The 17,563-nt window shown below is 47.5% G+C and overlaps 1 protein-coding gene across 4 annotated transcripts in view; it reads right to left on the bottom strand.

Annotated features, from left to right (window-relative positions):
- The window catches only part of NTRK3 (neurotrophic receptor tyrosine kinase 3), a 433,575-nt gene that overhangs the window by 301,143 nt on the left and 114,869 nt on the right, over positions 1-17,563 (bottom strand). For all 4 annotated transcript variants that reach the window (XM_044933422.2, XM_006070045.4, XM_006070047.4 and 1 more), the window contains one exon: positions 7,227-7,295. In XM_044933422.2, coding sequence (XP_044789357.1) covers positions 7,227-7,295 — 69 coding nt within the window. The remainder of the gene's footprint in view (positions 1-7,226; positions 7,296-17,563) is intronic.

Below are 17,563 nucleotides of genomic sequence, written 5' to 3'. Positions count from 1 at the left end.
AGGGAGTTAAATAGCGCAGTGGGGGCTTTCCTGCTGGCTCATGGGTAAAGAATCCGCCTGCCAATACAGGAGACATGGATTCGACCCCTGACCTGGGAGGATCCTACATGTGGTGGAACAACTAAGCCCATGCGTCACCAACTATTCAGCCTGTGCTCTCGGGGCCAGAAACCGCAACTACTGAAGCCTGAGTGCCTTAGAGCCTGTGATCTGGAACAAGAGAAGCCACCGCAGTGAGAAGCCCATACACCGAAAGTAGAGAGCAGCCCTCATTCGCCACAACTAGAGAAGAGCCCGCGCAGTAAGGAAGACCCAGCATAGGCCCCAAATAAGTTAATTAATAAAATTATTTTTTAAAAAAACAAAAAATCCGTGAAATGGACCAGAAGCAAAGAAGGGCAAGTCCTGGGTCTAAATGAAGCTGTCCGTTCTCCCATCCAGTCCGGCCTGGAGCAGTGGAGGCTTCAGCCAGGGCTTCAGGGACAGACTCCTGGAGCCTAAAGCCAGCCTTCCCGGGCTCCATCAATAATGCAGGCAGCCCCATGAATAATACAGCAGCAGCTGCTTCAGAGCACAGATTACCAACACCCAGCCCTTGCCCCAAGATGGCCCGGGGCCTAATTGCAGGGGCCCTGGGGCTTCCCGCAGATTAACTCAGCCTCATCTGAATCTGTGCACACAGACACTTGGCTGAACAGCCAACGCCAAGACTGGGTGTTTAGAAAACACTGATTCCCCGCCAGGCATCACTCTGGTTTTCTTCTCCCCTCCACAGTATCGGTGCTGTGGGTGGCAATCCTGGTGCCAGGTAGTGGAAAATGGGGAAGAGACCCAAATCTGTTGTCACAGAAGAAAATGTGCCCAAAGGGCATTTGAAGATGCCAGCATCCCGATCATTAAAAAAGTACCCGAAGATCTGAGTTAAGCCAGCCGTGTCACCTTGCAGGGGCCATAGGAGACTGAAGAGTGTCTCCTCCTCTACCAAAGCCTTGAGTCCCAGTAGTTGTGAATGTGACCTTCTTGGAAACAGAGTCTTTGCCGATATAATCAAGTTAAATCATGAATGAGATCATGCTGGAATACAGTGGGCCATAAACCCAATGACCAGTATCCATGGAAGAGGAAGGAGGGAAAGGATTTCCCCAGTGGTCACTGCAGGGAGCCTGGAGTTCAACCTCTGCTCGGGGAAGTTTCACAAGCCATGCTGTGCAGCCAAAGAGAGAGAGAGAAAGAGAAAGGAGGGAAAGATGAAAGACAGAGAGGTGGGGAAGATGGCCACGTGAAGACGGAGGCAGAGACTGGAATGGTGCTACCACAAGCCGAGGACCACCGGAGGCCACTAGGCCCTGGAAAAGGCAAGGACGGGCTCTCCCTCGAGCCTCTGCAGTGTGTGTATCCTGCTGCCACTCTGAGTTTGGACTTCTGGGCTCCAGAACAGGGAGAGGATCATTTTCTACTGTTCAAAGCCACCAAATTTGTGGAAATAGGTTCAGGCAGCCCTAGGATATGAAGACAGCAAGTAACTTCATTCTGCAAGGCTCTGTTTTTACTTCTATAAAGGGGAGCAGGTGGGTTCAATCTTCCGTCCTCACAGTTACCATGAGGGTTAGTGATGACCTATGTTAATATGCTTTCTGAAGTTATAGGGGCGATAAAGAGGTCAGGTTATTATTATAATAACAGTATTATTAGTCTGATTGTTTATTTACTTATTTTGCTGTTGGTTGTTTAGTCACTATGCTATGCTAAGTCACTTCAGTCGTGTCCGACTCTGTGCGACCCCATGGACTGCAGCCCACCAGGCTCCCCCGTCCCTGGGATTCTCCAGGCAAGAACACCGGAGTGGGTTGCCATTTCCTTCTCCAATGCATGAAAGTGAAAAGAGAAAGGGAAGTCGCTCAGTCATGTCCGACTCTTAGCGACCCCACGGACTGCAGCCTACCAGGCTCCTCCATCCATGGAATTTTCCAGGCAAGAGTACTGGAGTGGGGTGCCATTGCCTTCTCCTTGTTTAGTCACTAAGTCATGTCTAATTCTTTTGAGACCTCATGGACTGTAGCCCACCAGGCTCCTCTGTCCATGGGGTTTCCCAGGCAAAAATATCTGAGTGGGTTACCATTTCCTTTTCCAGGGGATCTTCCTGACCCAAGGACTGAACCCAGGTCTCCTGCATTGCAGACGGATTCTCTACCACTGAGTCAACTGGGAAGCTTATTTATTTAGGCTGTGCCGGGTCTTCATTGCTGCACAGGTTTTTCTCAAGTTGCAGTGAGTGGGGGCTACTCTCTAGTTACTGTGTGTGGGCTTCTCATTGTGGTGGCTTCTCTTGCAGTGGAGCAGGGACTCTAGGTGCTGAGGCTTCAGTGGCTGCGGCTCACAGGCTCAGTAGTTGTGGCACACGGGCTTAGTTGCTCCAAGGCATGTGGGATCTTCCTGGACCAAGGATGGAACCCAAGTCTCCTGCACTGGCAGGCAGATTCTTAACCACGGAGCAGCCAGGGAACCCCTTAACCAGCTTGTTTAGTGACTTGAAGAGCCATGGCAAGCAGTCAGTGCCAGGACTGGGAGAAGGAAAGTGCCAGGATTAGCACAAAGCCATCCCCGAAACCAAGTTAATATTTTACCAAGTCGATTAAATCTGCAAATTATACCAGATGTAATTATCACTTTGCTTTAAGAAAATGAAATATTCCAGTCTATTTTAATCATGTCTGCTCTGTGCATGCAGGGTATTAAGAGAAGCCTGTTGGAGATACACTAATGGTCCTTAGGGTATTTCTGAAGGGTTTCTGCACTGTGAGTTTATATCCTCTGATGCTTCTCGCCTTTGCCCAAATTGTATCATGGGATTCAGAATCCAAGCTTCTTTTCTTTCAAATTCCTTCTTTATCTCAGAGGCAATCTCTTTGATTCTTGCTTGGCTTTCTCATCAGACCATTCCCATCTTCTTGGTAATGGGAAGACACCATCTTACCCAAACCAGAGACTTCAGAGAGCACTGTGCAACGCCAACTCAAGTTTCTCCAAACCCGTGCCATTGGAAGACTGCCGGCTACTCTGATGAAGTCTTGAAAGATGCTTCCAGTTTTTATCAGTAAGAAAAACAGACTGGACCAGTGAGAAGCAGTGGGCCAGGTGCTCAGCCAAGACCACACCCTTCATCGAACTCAAGAGTAAATGAGAAATGAGTGAAAGAAGTGTCTGGCACATGGCGAGGGCCCTGAGATGCTAACTTGTTTGGATTTTTTTTCCCTTTGGATTCCATTTTTTTTTCCCATTGATTCCAAGGGGAGCTGCCATGTTGAGAGTGGCTTCTGGAAGGTGATGCAAAGTATGCGGGCTGTGGGGCTCAGTTGGGTCAGAAAAGAGCTGGTCTTTGAAAAGAGCAGACCTGGGTGGTAGCAATGCTAATAATCACAGCACTAATTCCCATTACTTGCCATGTGATGTCGGATCAGTTATTTCACTTGGCCAGGCCTCCAACCCCTCATCTGTCAAACTGGAGAATAAGGACATCCCCACCCCGCCGTGGGGTTGTTCCCTGAGATGAGAGTGGACCTCTTATACATTGCTGCTGTTGTTTAGTCGCTCATTCGTGTCCGTGTCTTTGTGACCCCATGGACTGTAGCCCGCCAGACTCCTCTGTCCATGGGATTTCCTAGGCAAGAATACTGGAGTGAGTTGCCATTTCCTCCTCCAGGGGATCTTCCCAACCCAGGGACTGAGCCACATCTCAGCACCTCCTGCATTGGCAGGCGGATTCTTTACCGCTGAGCCACAGGGGAAGTCCTTGTATACATTAGGGACTCAATATACATCTCTTCTTTCTCCTTCTCTGCTACTAGAAAAGTCATACATACTCAGCCTTCTGATGAGGAATCCCAACAGCATTCATTCTTCTATCAAGGATCAGAGGAGGGGCTGGCTGGGGCAGGCAGAGATCCCCCACGAAGGAATAAAATGTGCTAAGAAGCTGTCAAAAGCCCCAGTTCAAGCCTTCTGTTCCTGCGGAAGGTCGCTGGAAGCCTCACACCTCTACCCTTGTGATGATCTGGCTGCCCCAGTTCACAGAGCCATCTCCTCTAGGACCAACAGTCTTTCTTCCTGGAACTACCCAATCCTTCCCCACACCCCAGCCCGCAGGCTCCATTGGGCAGACCCTGGCAGTCTACATGGCTTGTGGCAGATGGCGCCATGTGGACTAATCAGGAAGTCAGACAAGAAAATACGACCCCCTCTTCCATTTGCCAGGAACTGGGATTGTTTGGATTTTAATCACAGCCACAGCTAAGAGCCAACATGAGGCCCCTCCAGCCAAGAGATAAATTTTCCACTCTCAACATTCAATTCTTCCTCAAAAAAAAAAACAAAACAAAACAAAAAAAAACCCTATCAGGTGACTGCTCCCTCAGAGAGGGGTTTCTTTATTTTCCAATATAATTCTTTTCTTATTTAACAATATGACAGAAATAAAATACTCCGTGGACATGGTGCTTCTCCCACAGTGACTCGGCCTGGAGGGAACGTCTTCATTCCACCATAAGTCACAGCCAGCTCACTGGTGTATTGATCCTGGGCAAAGATGAATGCAGAGTCCCATGAGCCTCTGGGAGAAATCTGACATTTTCTTTAAATATATATCCACGGAACAACTGTTTCTAAAACTCCAAGAAACAGGTCACAGGGGCAGCAAACCATTGATTTAGCAGCCAGTGACTTTTAGAAGGAGCACTGAACGTTGTCTCGATAATTCCAACAATGGCAGACCAAGATGTCCCCTGGAGAGATGCTGTCCCTAGACTCCCATAGATGAAAGGGCTGGGTTCTTGAGAGAACTAAATGAAAGACTCTCAAGAAAGAGAGCCCCCAACTAGATCCTTTAGGGCAGGGCCCCTGGTCAGTTTTAAAGCAAGGTAAGGAAAAACTGCAATCACACATTTGTTTGAAAACTATCATAGAATGGATCCATCCTTGGATTGGAAGGGTTTTCCTGGTGGCTTTGATGGTTAAGAATCTGCCTGCAATGGGAGAGACCTGGGTTCAATCCCTGGGTCGGGAAGATGCCCTGGAGAAGAGAATGGCTATCCACTCCAGTTTTCTTTTCTGGAGAATCCCATGGACAGAGGAGCCTGGTGGGTCACAAAGAGTCAGACATGATTAAGTGACTAACACACCTGGATTGAAAAAAGACTGAAAAAGTTGGGAGATGGCTGAGCATAACAGTCACGATCTTGAGTCCATATGCTGCCATTCAACTAACAGGTGACCTTAACCAAGATACTTAGCCTTGCTAAGTACCCCAGGGTCCCCAAAGGTGGAGTGATAGTAGTCATTCTGACCTGATAGAATTGTTATAAGGATTAAATAACATACATAACTCAATAGATTGCTTGGCACAGTGCCTGCAACAAACTAAGATCTCAGAAGTCAGCATTAGTGGTGATCAAAGCAGTCAGGTTCATTTACCTTTAATATCTTGTCTACCTACAAAGATGGGAATGAATACAAGTGCATCAGGTGGACCAACCTGACGCTGAGATATCTCTGTGACATTGTCCAGTTTCTCTGTGTTTTATAAACTAACGAGTATATATTTGGGCTTCCCAGGCGGCGCTAGTGGTAAAGAACCTACCAATGCAGAAGACACAGGAGACGCCGGTTCAATCCCTGGATTGGGAAGATCCCCTGAAGGAGGGCATAGCAAGCCACCCCATTTTTCCCGCCTGGAGAATCCCATGGACAGAGGAGCCTGGTGGGCTACAGTCCATAGGGTAGCAAAGAGTCAGACACAACTGAATCAACTTAGCATGAACGCACGTGAGTATATATTCACCTTTTTTTCAAGATCAGAAGTTTTTATTGATGTACATCTGATGGTAGCCATATATGACCTGATATATGGTCGCCATATATGAACTCTGATCACTACAGCTATTGTGCTCGTAGCAGAGGAGAAGGCTAGTCCTAAGGTAGGAAAGCAGTTTTATCCTAAACCCTCCAACACTGTCAAAGAGACCCTCTCTGCCCTTCCCATCCCTGGAATGGCCTCTTTCAGCATCATGTAGACACCTACTCCATGAGGATGAGTAGGGTACATACAGGACTGTCGTGACAATGTACATATTCTTCCTCCTGACCAACTGGGTCAGAAAAGGTTATGACTCTTCCTTGAACTCAGGTCTTAACCAGTTGGAAGGAGAACAAGTTGAAAGGCCAACAGCTTGGGCAGGGATCCAAGGTCATTCATTGCCTCTTGGTAAAGGATAGGAAAGCAATCTGCATTCAGTGAATTTGGATCGGAGTCACCAAGTAAAAGAGAAGACATGTGAGCAGTGTCTCTGGAACACTGAGTCCCTAATTCCATCCATGTCTCAATTCCTTTGCAGTTTATTCCTTGATTTGTTCTCTCAACATAATATGCTGTCCTTCCTGCACAGAGCTGACCCTGATGACTCACACGACAACATGAGTTATTTTTTCCAGCAGTGGTCACAGGTTTTTCACTCATCCATCCAATATGTGTTTGTGGAAAATGGCTAGCTGGGGTAGGAGCACACTGATCAGGCTCAGAATGCATCAAGGCTAAGCTTAGGTCCACAGGCGGATTGAATAAATATATGGGCTTTGTCCCTTCAAGATGCCCATACTCAAGCCAAATAGGCTGACAGAAGATCATGAGAAGTGGAAAAGACATGCAATCTGAAACTAAAGGCTTATGTTCAAGTCCTGGTTCTGCCAATCCCTAGCAAGGTGATCTTAGCTGTGTCTCGCATGCCTTTCTGGAGCTAAAAAACCCTCACCTTAAAGGGTGGAGATACCATTTTTATGGGAAGCATAATAATACCTACCTTGATTGACACTAGTGATGATAAGTCAGAGGTCATGTAAATGAAAGCACACCTAATAATCTACTTACATATTACAAATGTTATTTATTATAAACTAACTCTCTTTATTATTATAAATTCAATACTGTTATTAACTAATTACTAACAGGTCACAAAACTACATCCTGCTAAGAGATGAAATTCCTATTTTCTGAAATGTACTATGCCCAGAAAGAGTATCAGAAATCAAGGGATGAGGTGACTCCCTCTCACTGAACATGGTACACCCATGTCATCCACCCCAAAAACCCCTTCGGTTGTATGCCCGGCCTCCAGTGGCTTCATCCAACCTCTGACCACCACTCCACCAATTTGGACAGTTTTCAAAACTGAACTTACAATTCCCGAAGACTCAGCGTCTGGAAGAGCTGCCATGAGAGTGTGGTGAGCCGGTTACTTGACAGGTTTCTGCAAGACGGACAAATAAAGAAAATTACAGGACAATCTGGAATAAGTCTCGCTCTGTGTAGTAAGCATGGTCATCTCATGGGAGCCTGGCTCAGCTGTGCTTCTCCTTTGTTCCATTCGGCTAACAGCACATCTGCTAGTAGTCAAGGCTAAAGATCATGTCTTGAGAGGATGCTGAGACCTTTCAAAGAAAAGACTTTACAAATCGAATGGAATAAATAAATTAATAAAATTTTCTTGGTCATTCTCTGCTGTCCTCTCACCACAATAAAATTTCACCTTTTTAAGCCCACCCTCTTTCAGGAGGACAGAGAACCCTCAGGGTAGAGGGTATACAAACCAGCAAGTATTTTTTTCAAATGAAGTACAGTTGATTTACAATGTTGAGTTAATTTCTGCTGTACAGTGAAGTGATTGTTACACAAAAATGCCTTCTTTTTCACATTATTTTCCATTATGGTTTATATAAGTAACTGAATATAATTCCCTGTGCTACACAGTAGGACCTATTGCTTATCCATTTTACATACAGTAGTTTGTATCTGCTAATCCCAAACTCTTAATTTATCCCACCTCCCATTTTTTTATTACTGAGGCATAGTTGACTTACCAAAAGAGCTGTACATATTTATATGTCTTAATGAGTTTAAAATAATATATATATATATATATATATATAATGATCACCATAAACAGTGCCATAAACTTAACTGGTACCTCTAAAAGTTTCTTCCCTCCTTTTTTTATAATAATATTTAATAGAACATGTACCCTTTTCCCAAAATTGTAAGTGTACAATACTGTATTGTTATTGTATATTGTATATGCCCTACCCTATACTGTAGATACCTGGGACTTCTTCACCCTTCATAAGTGAGGCTATTGTGCCCTGTTACCAACAAACATTCTTAACATTCACACAAGTCAAAAAAAAACTCCACACCTATAATTCCTTCAAGCCAGTTCCTCCCCCAGCTACCCTGCCCATCGATGATCAAGACATCAGCCTTTTTGTTCACACTTCTGTTCTCCTCCTAATGACTATTTAATTGTTCTCATTAGGATGTACAGGGAAAGGAGCAGTCATTAGTCTTCTGAATAAAAGAAGAAACACACCCACGGTTATTACTTTGCCAGGCTCAACAAACAACTTTCAATGTGATAACAGTCCTTCAAGGCAGCAGCTGGAGACATTGGAGTCAAAGTGGCACCTCAGGAATTGTGGGGACTCATCTAGTGATGAGAAAGGAGAGCAGTAAAGACTGCACTTAGGTAAATACCTATTCACACACACAAGCACGTGCATATTTATGTCTATCAAACATGTCGGTAACAAAGGAAACACAGGCTCCTGTTCATACACATATGCGTAGACTTACAAGTGCACCTATATTTAGAGGACTTCTATAACAAATATTTGTTCACAGCCAAATATAGGCTCCACTAAGGAACGAGGGGGTGGACAGTAGATAAGGTCTCTTGGGAACATATGTTCAAGTTACAAATGAATAAGCAAGAGAATTGCAGTTTGTGATGAGTAGAATAAAGGGTCTAAGCAAAGTGGGGCAAGAAACTAATGGGGAAGAGAGACGGGGCTATGTTAGAAGTGTATAAGACCTTACTGCTTATCCATTTTATATATAGCAACTTGTATCTGCTAGTCTAAAACTTCTCATTTATCCCTCCTTTTTTATTTTACTATTATGGTATAGTTGACTTTCCAAAAAATTTTGTCCATATTTAATGTATATGTATATGTCTTGATGAGTTTAAGATAATATATATCTATGAAATAATCGCCATAAACAAGCATTTTGAACATTCCACAAGTCAAAGGCTTCCATAAATGCCCTCTGAGAGGGGACACTGGAGCTGAGACAAGAGGAGTGAGGCTGAGCTGAGGGCCAGGGAAGGTGTGTTCCAGGCAGTGGGAACATCAAGTGTGAAGCCCTGAGAGGGATAAGGGAGCCAGAAAGGAGGCCAGTGAGAAAGGAAGTAGGGGAAGTGTGGTCTAGGATAAATAGGAGGGAGACTTCCCCGGCAGTCCAGTGGTTAAAACACTGCACTTCCAAGGCAGGGGTTGCTGGTTTGATCCCTGGTTAGGGAACTAAGATCCCCATGCCATTTGGTCAAAAGATTTTAAAACTAAAAGTAGAGTAAGCACCCAGAAGGGGCCATGCCACACCCACCTTTTGGGCCAAAGTAAGGCGTCTGGATTTTACTTTAAGGAACAATGGGAGAGCACCGAACGGTGTTAAGTAGGGACGTGGCGTAATCTAACCAGCATCTTTAAAAACAGGAACCCAAGACTGGAAGCCATCAAAGCAATTAGGAGATGCTGCCATATTCCAGGCAAGAAGAGAGCACAGAGATGATTAAGCTGATGAATTCAAGCGAGGTGGTGAGGGAGAGCTGCCAGAATTCCTGTGGGGCTGGATCAGGCCACAGAGGGAGACTTGAATGCCCAGGAGAGTGGTGCTGTCATTTAATGAGCCCAAGGCTGCAGAAGGGTCCCCACTGGAGAGTGGCATGGAGATCAAGACCTTCCCCCTTGCAGACACTAAGCTTGAGATGCCTGTTTGATGTCCACAGAGAGACATAAGACAGCCTGCTGGATGTGTGGGCCTGGAGCCCATTGGAGAAGCTCATCCTGGGTGAGGTCACAGAGGGTAATCATGGCTCATCGGAGGAGCAGATATTCAAAGCCAAGGACAAGCTGCAGGACAGGACTTCCCCTTTGCATTTGAGGCAGCTCTATCTTGGTGACATGGGCTTCCCTGGTGGCTCAGACGGTAAAGAATCTGCCTGCAATGCAGGAGACCTGGGTTGGATCCCTGGCTCAGGAATATCCCCTGGAGAAGGAAATGGCAACCCACTCCAGTATTCTTGCCTGGAGAAGGCAGAGGAGACTGGTGGGCTACAATCCATGGAGTCACAAAGAGTCAGACATGACTGAGCAACTAGCACTATTTGGGGGCAGCCCATGACTGTGTGGGGGAGGAAGACCCCATTCTTGGGGTGCAAGGGACTGGGGACAAAGGGAAGGTCTCCAAGGAGGTGTACCCCAAAGTTACTGTCACACTCTCTCCCCAACTCCCAGCACTCTCTCCTTGGCCCTCTTTAGAAGGGCCCCTCATACCCCCTCGCTGTCACTAACTTCCTCTCTGCAGGGCTGTGGAACGCTGGTGTGAATGCCAACACAGCCTAACCCTATAGCCTATAAACCAAAAGCCTATAAACCGCCTTTTAATGACTGAGTAATACTCCATCATGTAGCACATCTTGACCCATTCATCTGCCATTGAATACTTAGGTTGCTTCCATGCCTTAGCTGTTGTAATAGTGTTCCAATACAGTACCCTAATTTAAAAAAAAAGCCCATAAACCTTAACCCATCTGCATGCTCAGCTTCACAAAACCCCTAACAACGGCATATCTTTTTCCTAAAAACCGCCTCATTCCCCCACTGAATTGGAAGGGAAGGTGGCTGGAAGAACTTCATGACGACCATGAGGACACCCAGGCGCCCAGCTCCCAGCAGAGCATCTCCTGCTCGGAAGGGAGGAGCAGGCGATCAGACATGTACACCCATTAGAGTCGTGACCTTACACCCGGGAGTGGACCTGAAGCTGAAGCTCGGGGTCAAGAATAACAGGATTGGATACCACCCTAGATATCTCCATTACCATCAGCTGCTCTGATGTTTCCATAAAGGTGAGTTTATGCATCAGAACCTTGTTGCTGGTTTACGCACAACAGCACCAGAGGCAGCAGAAGTTAGACAAGGCCCTGGGGCCTTGAGCTCTCTGCCCGACTCCAGCACAGCCTGGAACAGAGTTCCTGGTTCTAAGCTGAGCAGTGGCTGCCATGAGAGGCAGCAGCCAGGAACCCCAGGTTCACCGCGCCCTGGGAAACATGCCCCGCCCCCGCCCCCACAGGAAGGAGGAGGCGCGGACCCAGGAGTGGTCCAGGTAAAGTGGGGACCCTCGCCCGTCTCTGAGGGAAGAGCAGCCCGGAGTTCTTGGGGGGCCCGAGGCAGGGAGCAGGCTGCAGCAATGTCCTTTCACAAAGGTCAAGTTTTGCTACATTAGGCAGAAATGTCAAGAGAAAATTGGATTCCGAAAGAAAGAAAATAACAGGCATTCTGGGCAAATAAAGAATAAGAAATGGCATTATCTCCTTATTACAAGTTGAGGGGGAGGGGCAGGGGAGACCAGATACAGGGGAGGGGGGATCCCGCTCTCCCAGGGGTGTCCCCTCTGTAGCTCCCCACCCCAGGCCTCCCCCACCCACCAAGCCCCAACTGGGGGAGAAAGAGCCCCTTGCATTCCTTCAGTTCTTTGGCCAGATGGAGCGGCCATGGCAGGACTCAAGGGCTTTGTCCATGACTGCCCTCTTCCCTTCCTCCTCCTCCATGGTCCACAAACCACCTTCACCTTCTGGGGTCCAGATCCTCTTCTTCTCTCACCTCCTCCTGCCTCCCCACATCATCTCCAAGACCAAAATCTGCATTCACTAAGGGCTTACTCAGTACCAGCCTCTCCGCTACTTGGGGCTTCCCCACTGGCTCAGTGGTAAAGAACCCGCCTGCCAATGCAGGAGACTGGGTTTTATCCCCAGGTTGGGAAGATCCCAGAGAAGGAAATGCCAACCCACTCCAGTATTCTTGCCTGGAAAACCCCATGGACAGAGGAGCCTGGCAGGCTATGGTCCATGGGGTCGCAGAAGAATTAGACACAACTTAGCAACAAAATAACAATGATAACAACTCATTTACCCACTTTTGCTTTCTCGATTTCATTTAATATTTACAGCAACTGTACAAGGTGGGTATTGCTATGATCTCCATGCAATAGATAAGGAAACTGAGGCTCAGAGGCTGCCAATCAAAGTTGAACAGCTCTGAGCAGTCTTAACGTAAAGACTCGGGCAACAGGCAACAAAATGACATACCTAGGAACATTTGCAACCAACACACAGATATGTAAATGCCCAGGTCCACATACACACCGCACAGTGCCTGTCCCCAGAGAGAGCAACGCTGTGCTGCGCAAGTCCCGGGAGGAGAGCGTATATACAACCTGGACAACCACACACTGCAGCCTGCCAGAGACGCACAATAGAAGCATCCAGCCCAGAGGCAAACACACACACAGAGCAAGAGTAAAGGCAAGCATATTCACCCCCAACAAGGCAAGCAGGGCACGCCTCTGGCCATCCTGCCCTCGGAGGCATCTATAAGCGCTCACGGTGCTGGGCAGATTGGAAAGATGAGGTAAAGAGTTTTAACTGACTTACCACCCGCTTACCACCCACTGCCCCTGCTTTTCCTTCTAGCTGATGCCTCGCCTGTATTCACCTGTCATCAGTTATTGATGGGCCGGTTACCCCACTCATCAGACAAAGGTTTAATTAAGAACCATCCTGCCTCTGAGCTGCATAGCAGCCCCGAGCCTCCTCCCCCACAGATCCATTATCACCCGTCTCTGACTTTTGCTCGAGTCCGTGGCCAGTTTCCAAGTCACCTGACCGCTGGAATTAATTTGGTGAGCAAGATTTTACGAGATGATGCATCAAACCCTTTCCCAAAACCAAGCCCCATGCCCTCGCCCCGTATGCCTCATCTGAGACTACCGAACAAAGCCATTAATTTTTTCCTGCACTACTGCTCCTCTCACAGCCCAGACTCTGGGCCCAGAGTAATGAACGACAGTGATGCGGGTCCTGGGTGCTCTGGAAACAAGGCGCCAGATGGCCAAATCTGACCCTGAGCGGGAGACAGGCTGAGGTGGCCCCTCCAGCATTAGCCCCGTGGTGAACAGAGGGAACCTTAGGATGGAAAGTAGTTCCGTGACCCTCCTAAAGGGGCACCCAACTGCAGCAGGATGGAGCCCCAAGATTCGGGAGGATGTCACCCTCTACCCTGGGAACCCTACCATCCAACAAAAGCACTCAACACGGACCCTGAAATGTAGAGAAGGACAAGCAATGGAAGGCGAGGGAGGCTAATTGGGAGATTGGGATTGACAATATGTACACCGTGGGTGCAAAGGGACACAACTGAGCGATTAGACTGAACTGGACTGATCGCTGTGCTCAGTGCTTCCGTCATGCCCAACTCTTTTGCGACCCCATGGACTACAGTCTGCCAGGCTCCTCTGTCCATGGAATTCTCCAGGCAAGAATACTGGAATGGGTTGCCATTTCCTTCTCCAGGGGATCCTCCCGACCCAGGGATCAAACCCAAGTGTCCTGCATTGGCAGGCAGGTTCTTTACCATTAGCGCCACCTGGGAAGCCCCATATATACACTGCTACTGCTACTAAGTCCCTTCAGTTGTGTCCGACTCTGTGCGACCCCACAGACGGCAGCCACCAGGCTCCCCTGTCCCTGGGATTCTCCAGGCAAGAACACTGGAGTGGGTTGCCATTTCCTTCTCCAATGCATGAAAGTGAAAAGTGAAAGTGAAGTTGCTCAGTCGTGTCCGACTCTTAGCGACCCCATGGACTGCAGCCTACCAGGCTCCTCCATCCATGGGATTTTCCAGGCAAAAGTACTGGAGTGGGGTGCCATTGCCTTCTCCACATATACACACTACCATATGTAAAACAGATAGCTAGTAGGAAGCTGCTGTATAACACAGGGAGCTCAGTCCAGTGCTCTGTGATGACCTGGAGGGGTGGGATGAAGGTGGGAGGGAGGTTCAAGAGGGAGGTGATATCTGTAAACTTATGGCTGATTCACAAGTGGCGCTAGTGGTGAAGAATCCTCCTGCCCATACAGGAGACTTAAGAGACGTGGGTTCTATCCCTGGGTCAGGAAGATCCCCTGAAGGAGGGCAAGGCAATCCATTCCAGTATCCTTGCTTAGAGAATCCCATGGACAGAGGAGCCTTGTGGGCTACAGTCCATAGGGTTGCAAAGAGTCACACAACTGAAGTAACTTAGCACACATGTGGCTGATTCATGTTGTTGTACGTCAGAAACTAACACAGCATGGTAAAGCAATGTTCCTCCAATTAAAAAAAAATAAAAAAGATGGACTCTGTGGTCAAAAGAAGCCAACCAGGTGAATACTTCTGTTCCCCAAACACTGAGACAACTGGGGGCTGACCCTCCAGTTTGCTAAAAAGGTTGAGAAGGAGACGCTAATTCCCACCCACGAAGCGATGCTGAAGATGGAAGTCTCCGTGGACTTCCCAGATTAAGGGTGCGGCTGACTTCAGAAGTGCTTCCTGTCCTACCAGCAGAGGCAGGCCCGGGGCAGCCTGGGTCTTAGGACTCAAGTGTGGAACGACTGTTGGCCACAGGTGCCTAGCTATTCCTATGCTACGGAGCCCTCAGAAGCATTGAGCATATCCAATTGGATATATTTTTCACAATCTGCGTTAAACCCTGGGTGCTCCTCCCCCAACCCAATTGATTTTCCTTTTTCTTGACTTATTGTACTAGCTAGGATTTTCAGTGTGATGTTGAGTATAAGAAGTAAGACAGCTTATTTTCCTTGTTACTGAACCTAGAAGAAAAACATCCGGTGTTTCATCACTGAATATGATGTTATTGATGCACTTTGCTAGGTTTCTCATAATTTCATCTGCCTACAACCTTATTTTTTTGAAATTTGGGAATGTAATGTATGGCAATAGATATTAAAGTAAATATTGTTTTTTCATCTTTGAAAAAAAAATGATTAAGGCTAAAGGAGGCATGAACCCTAACCCAACATGGTTGGTGTCCTTATAAGAAGAGATTAGGACACAGACATGCACGGAGGCAGATGACAAGAAGACACCAGGAGGAAAAGTCAGCGTCTACAAGCTGAGGCAAGAGGCCTCAAAAGAGAGGAACCCTACTGACACCTTAATCTTGGACTCCCAGCCTCCAGAACTGTGAAGAAGTCATCATTTCTGCTGTTAAGGCCACCCTGTCTGCAGCATTTATGGCAGCCCTAGCAGACAAGCACACCTATCCTCAGCCCCTCTTTTGCCCCCAAGGTCCTAACAGCAGAGCTGGCTGCCCAACTGTGATCTCTGAAAGCATCCAAGTCTTGATTTTCAGTCCCTCCCTCTCTGTGCCTATGTTTCATCACCCCAGGAAACCAGCTTCCCAATCAGGGTCCAGCCACGAAGATGCAATCTGGAGCCTGTCCGCTTGGTCAACTCCTGCCCAAGGCATATGCTAGTCTCCTCTTGCAAAAGATGGTTACAAGAGAGCACAGAGACCCAGGAGTGTGCTCAGCTGGCATCCGAATCGTGAATGCCATAGTCACTGACTTTTCCTAGAGGATTCACCCTGCTGCTTGCAGAAAGCATTATTCTAAGAACCGTACGAAGCTCCAAGACTTTGGCCACCTGATGCAAAGAGCCAACTCATTGGAGAAGACCCTGATGCTAGTAAAGTTTGAGGGCAGGAGGAGAAGAGGGTGACAGAGGATGAGACAGTTGGATGGCATCATCGACTCAGTGGACATGAGTTTGAGCAAACTCTGGGAGGTAGTGAAGGACAGAGAAGCCAGGTGTGCTTCAGTCTGTGGGGTCGCAAAGAGTCGGACAGGACTGAGTGACTGAACAACGAGCTCCAAGCATCAGGCGTGGCCACCCAGAGAACAACAAAAGGCCACCCCCTTCCACTCTCACAAGCTCACGGGGGCTGTGGCTTGGTGACGTCATCATGATGTAATTCTGACTTCCTCCATCCACGAATGCAGCATATGAAAGAGGCTGTTCTTCCTTCCTGAAGACCCCACACCCCTTCAGTGATTTGTCTCTGCCTTTCGAATTTTTCCCACAAAAGAACTATCTCTTTGGTCTTCTTGAAGACAGTCAACTCCCTCCCCTGCTAAGCCACACCAAGATTCATTTGAAATCGCTGACGGATGTGGAGGAAAAGTCCAAGAAAGAAGAATTCCTTGATGTACCACTAGCCCTATAGAGAGTTTGCTTAAAAAGGAACAAACCACAGAGAAAGAAGAGGCTGGCAGAACCAGGGAGCTTCTCCCAGAACCAGGGAGCTTACACTTCATGATCTTGAACGTGGACTTTGCACACACCAGTCCCACACCAGAGATGCCTGCTGCCCACTGTGGGGCAAAGTGAGGGTGGCTGCCCTCAGCCTCCTTGAAGGAAGGAAGCTCCCGGTCATCTCATCACTAGGGCTGCTGCCCACCCCCGAAGGGTCCCCCCTGAGCCGACCCCCTAAAATCCAGCCCCTGTGACAAGGAAGCAGATGCCGCCACCCAGTGTTCCTCTTGAGGGCCAAGAAGTATTTTTCTACGTCGTTGATATATTTACTTTCCCCTCAATTAAATTGCTGTAAAAGGGGGGTGTGGGTTAAAGCCATTTGAGCCATTTTTATTCAGCTAAATTACACTGGATGGCTCATTTAATGAACTTTAATGAAGCCAAAATGCTTTCTCTAATCAAATCTCAAGTGACGTGACTGGTGTCTTGACCTGAGATCAGGAGACTGGAGGCAGCTTGTCCACAAGGCCTGGGGCTGAGCTAAACCCTGGGTTTCCCAGAGAACGTTCCTGGGAAGCAGAGGTCTTCTGTGTGCTAATGGGTATTACAAGGCCAAAAATCTCATGCTGCTTGAAAAAAATGGCACTAAATGAAATTAAACAGGCTTATTTACTGCAGAACTTCTCAGAACTTTTACTGAGTGAAGGATCTGACCCATCGAGTCTCTCAAATTTGTTGTTGTTCTTGTTTAGTTGCTCCATCGTGTCTGACTCTTGGAGGCCCCATGGACTGTGGCCCATCAGACCCCTCTGTCCATGAGATTATCCAGGCAAGAATACTGGAGTGGGATCTTCCTGACCCAGGGATTGAACCTAGGTGTCCTGAACTGGCAAGTGGATTCTCTACCACTGAGCCACCTGGGAAGCCCCTCTCAAACTTACTGGATCCCAGAACCGTCTTCATGAAATGTCAGGCAAAAATAATCACTGCACAAAATATACTTAGAGCTGGGGTCCCCAAACTCCGGGATCTAATACCTAATGATCTGAGGCAGAGTTGAAGCAATAACAATAGAAATAAAGTGCACGATAAGTGTAATGGGCTTGAATCATCCTGAAACCATCCCCCTCAACCTCCGGTCTGTGGGAAAAACTGTCTTCCATGAAACCCGTCTCTGGTGCCAAAAAGACTAGGGACTGCTGATTAGAGAAATAATGGTCATAATAAGAAGTATATCTTTGGTTCTTATCCACAGTTCCTGACACAGAGTTCCCGAAACCCTTGTTATTTCTTTAAGGACAGATAAACA

This window comes from Bubalus bubalis, chromosome 20 (genome assembly GCF_019923935.1).
Source record: "Bubalus bubalis isolate 160015118507 breed Murrah chromosome 20, NDDB_SH_1, whole genome shotgun sequence".
Classification (NCBI taxonomy): Eukaryota; Metazoa; Chordata; class Mammalia; order Artiodactyla; family Bovidae; genus Bubalus; species Bubalus bubalis.
The sequence above is the reverse complement of the archived record's forward strand: the minus strand, read 5'-3'. Positions and strand labels throughout refer to the sequence as shown.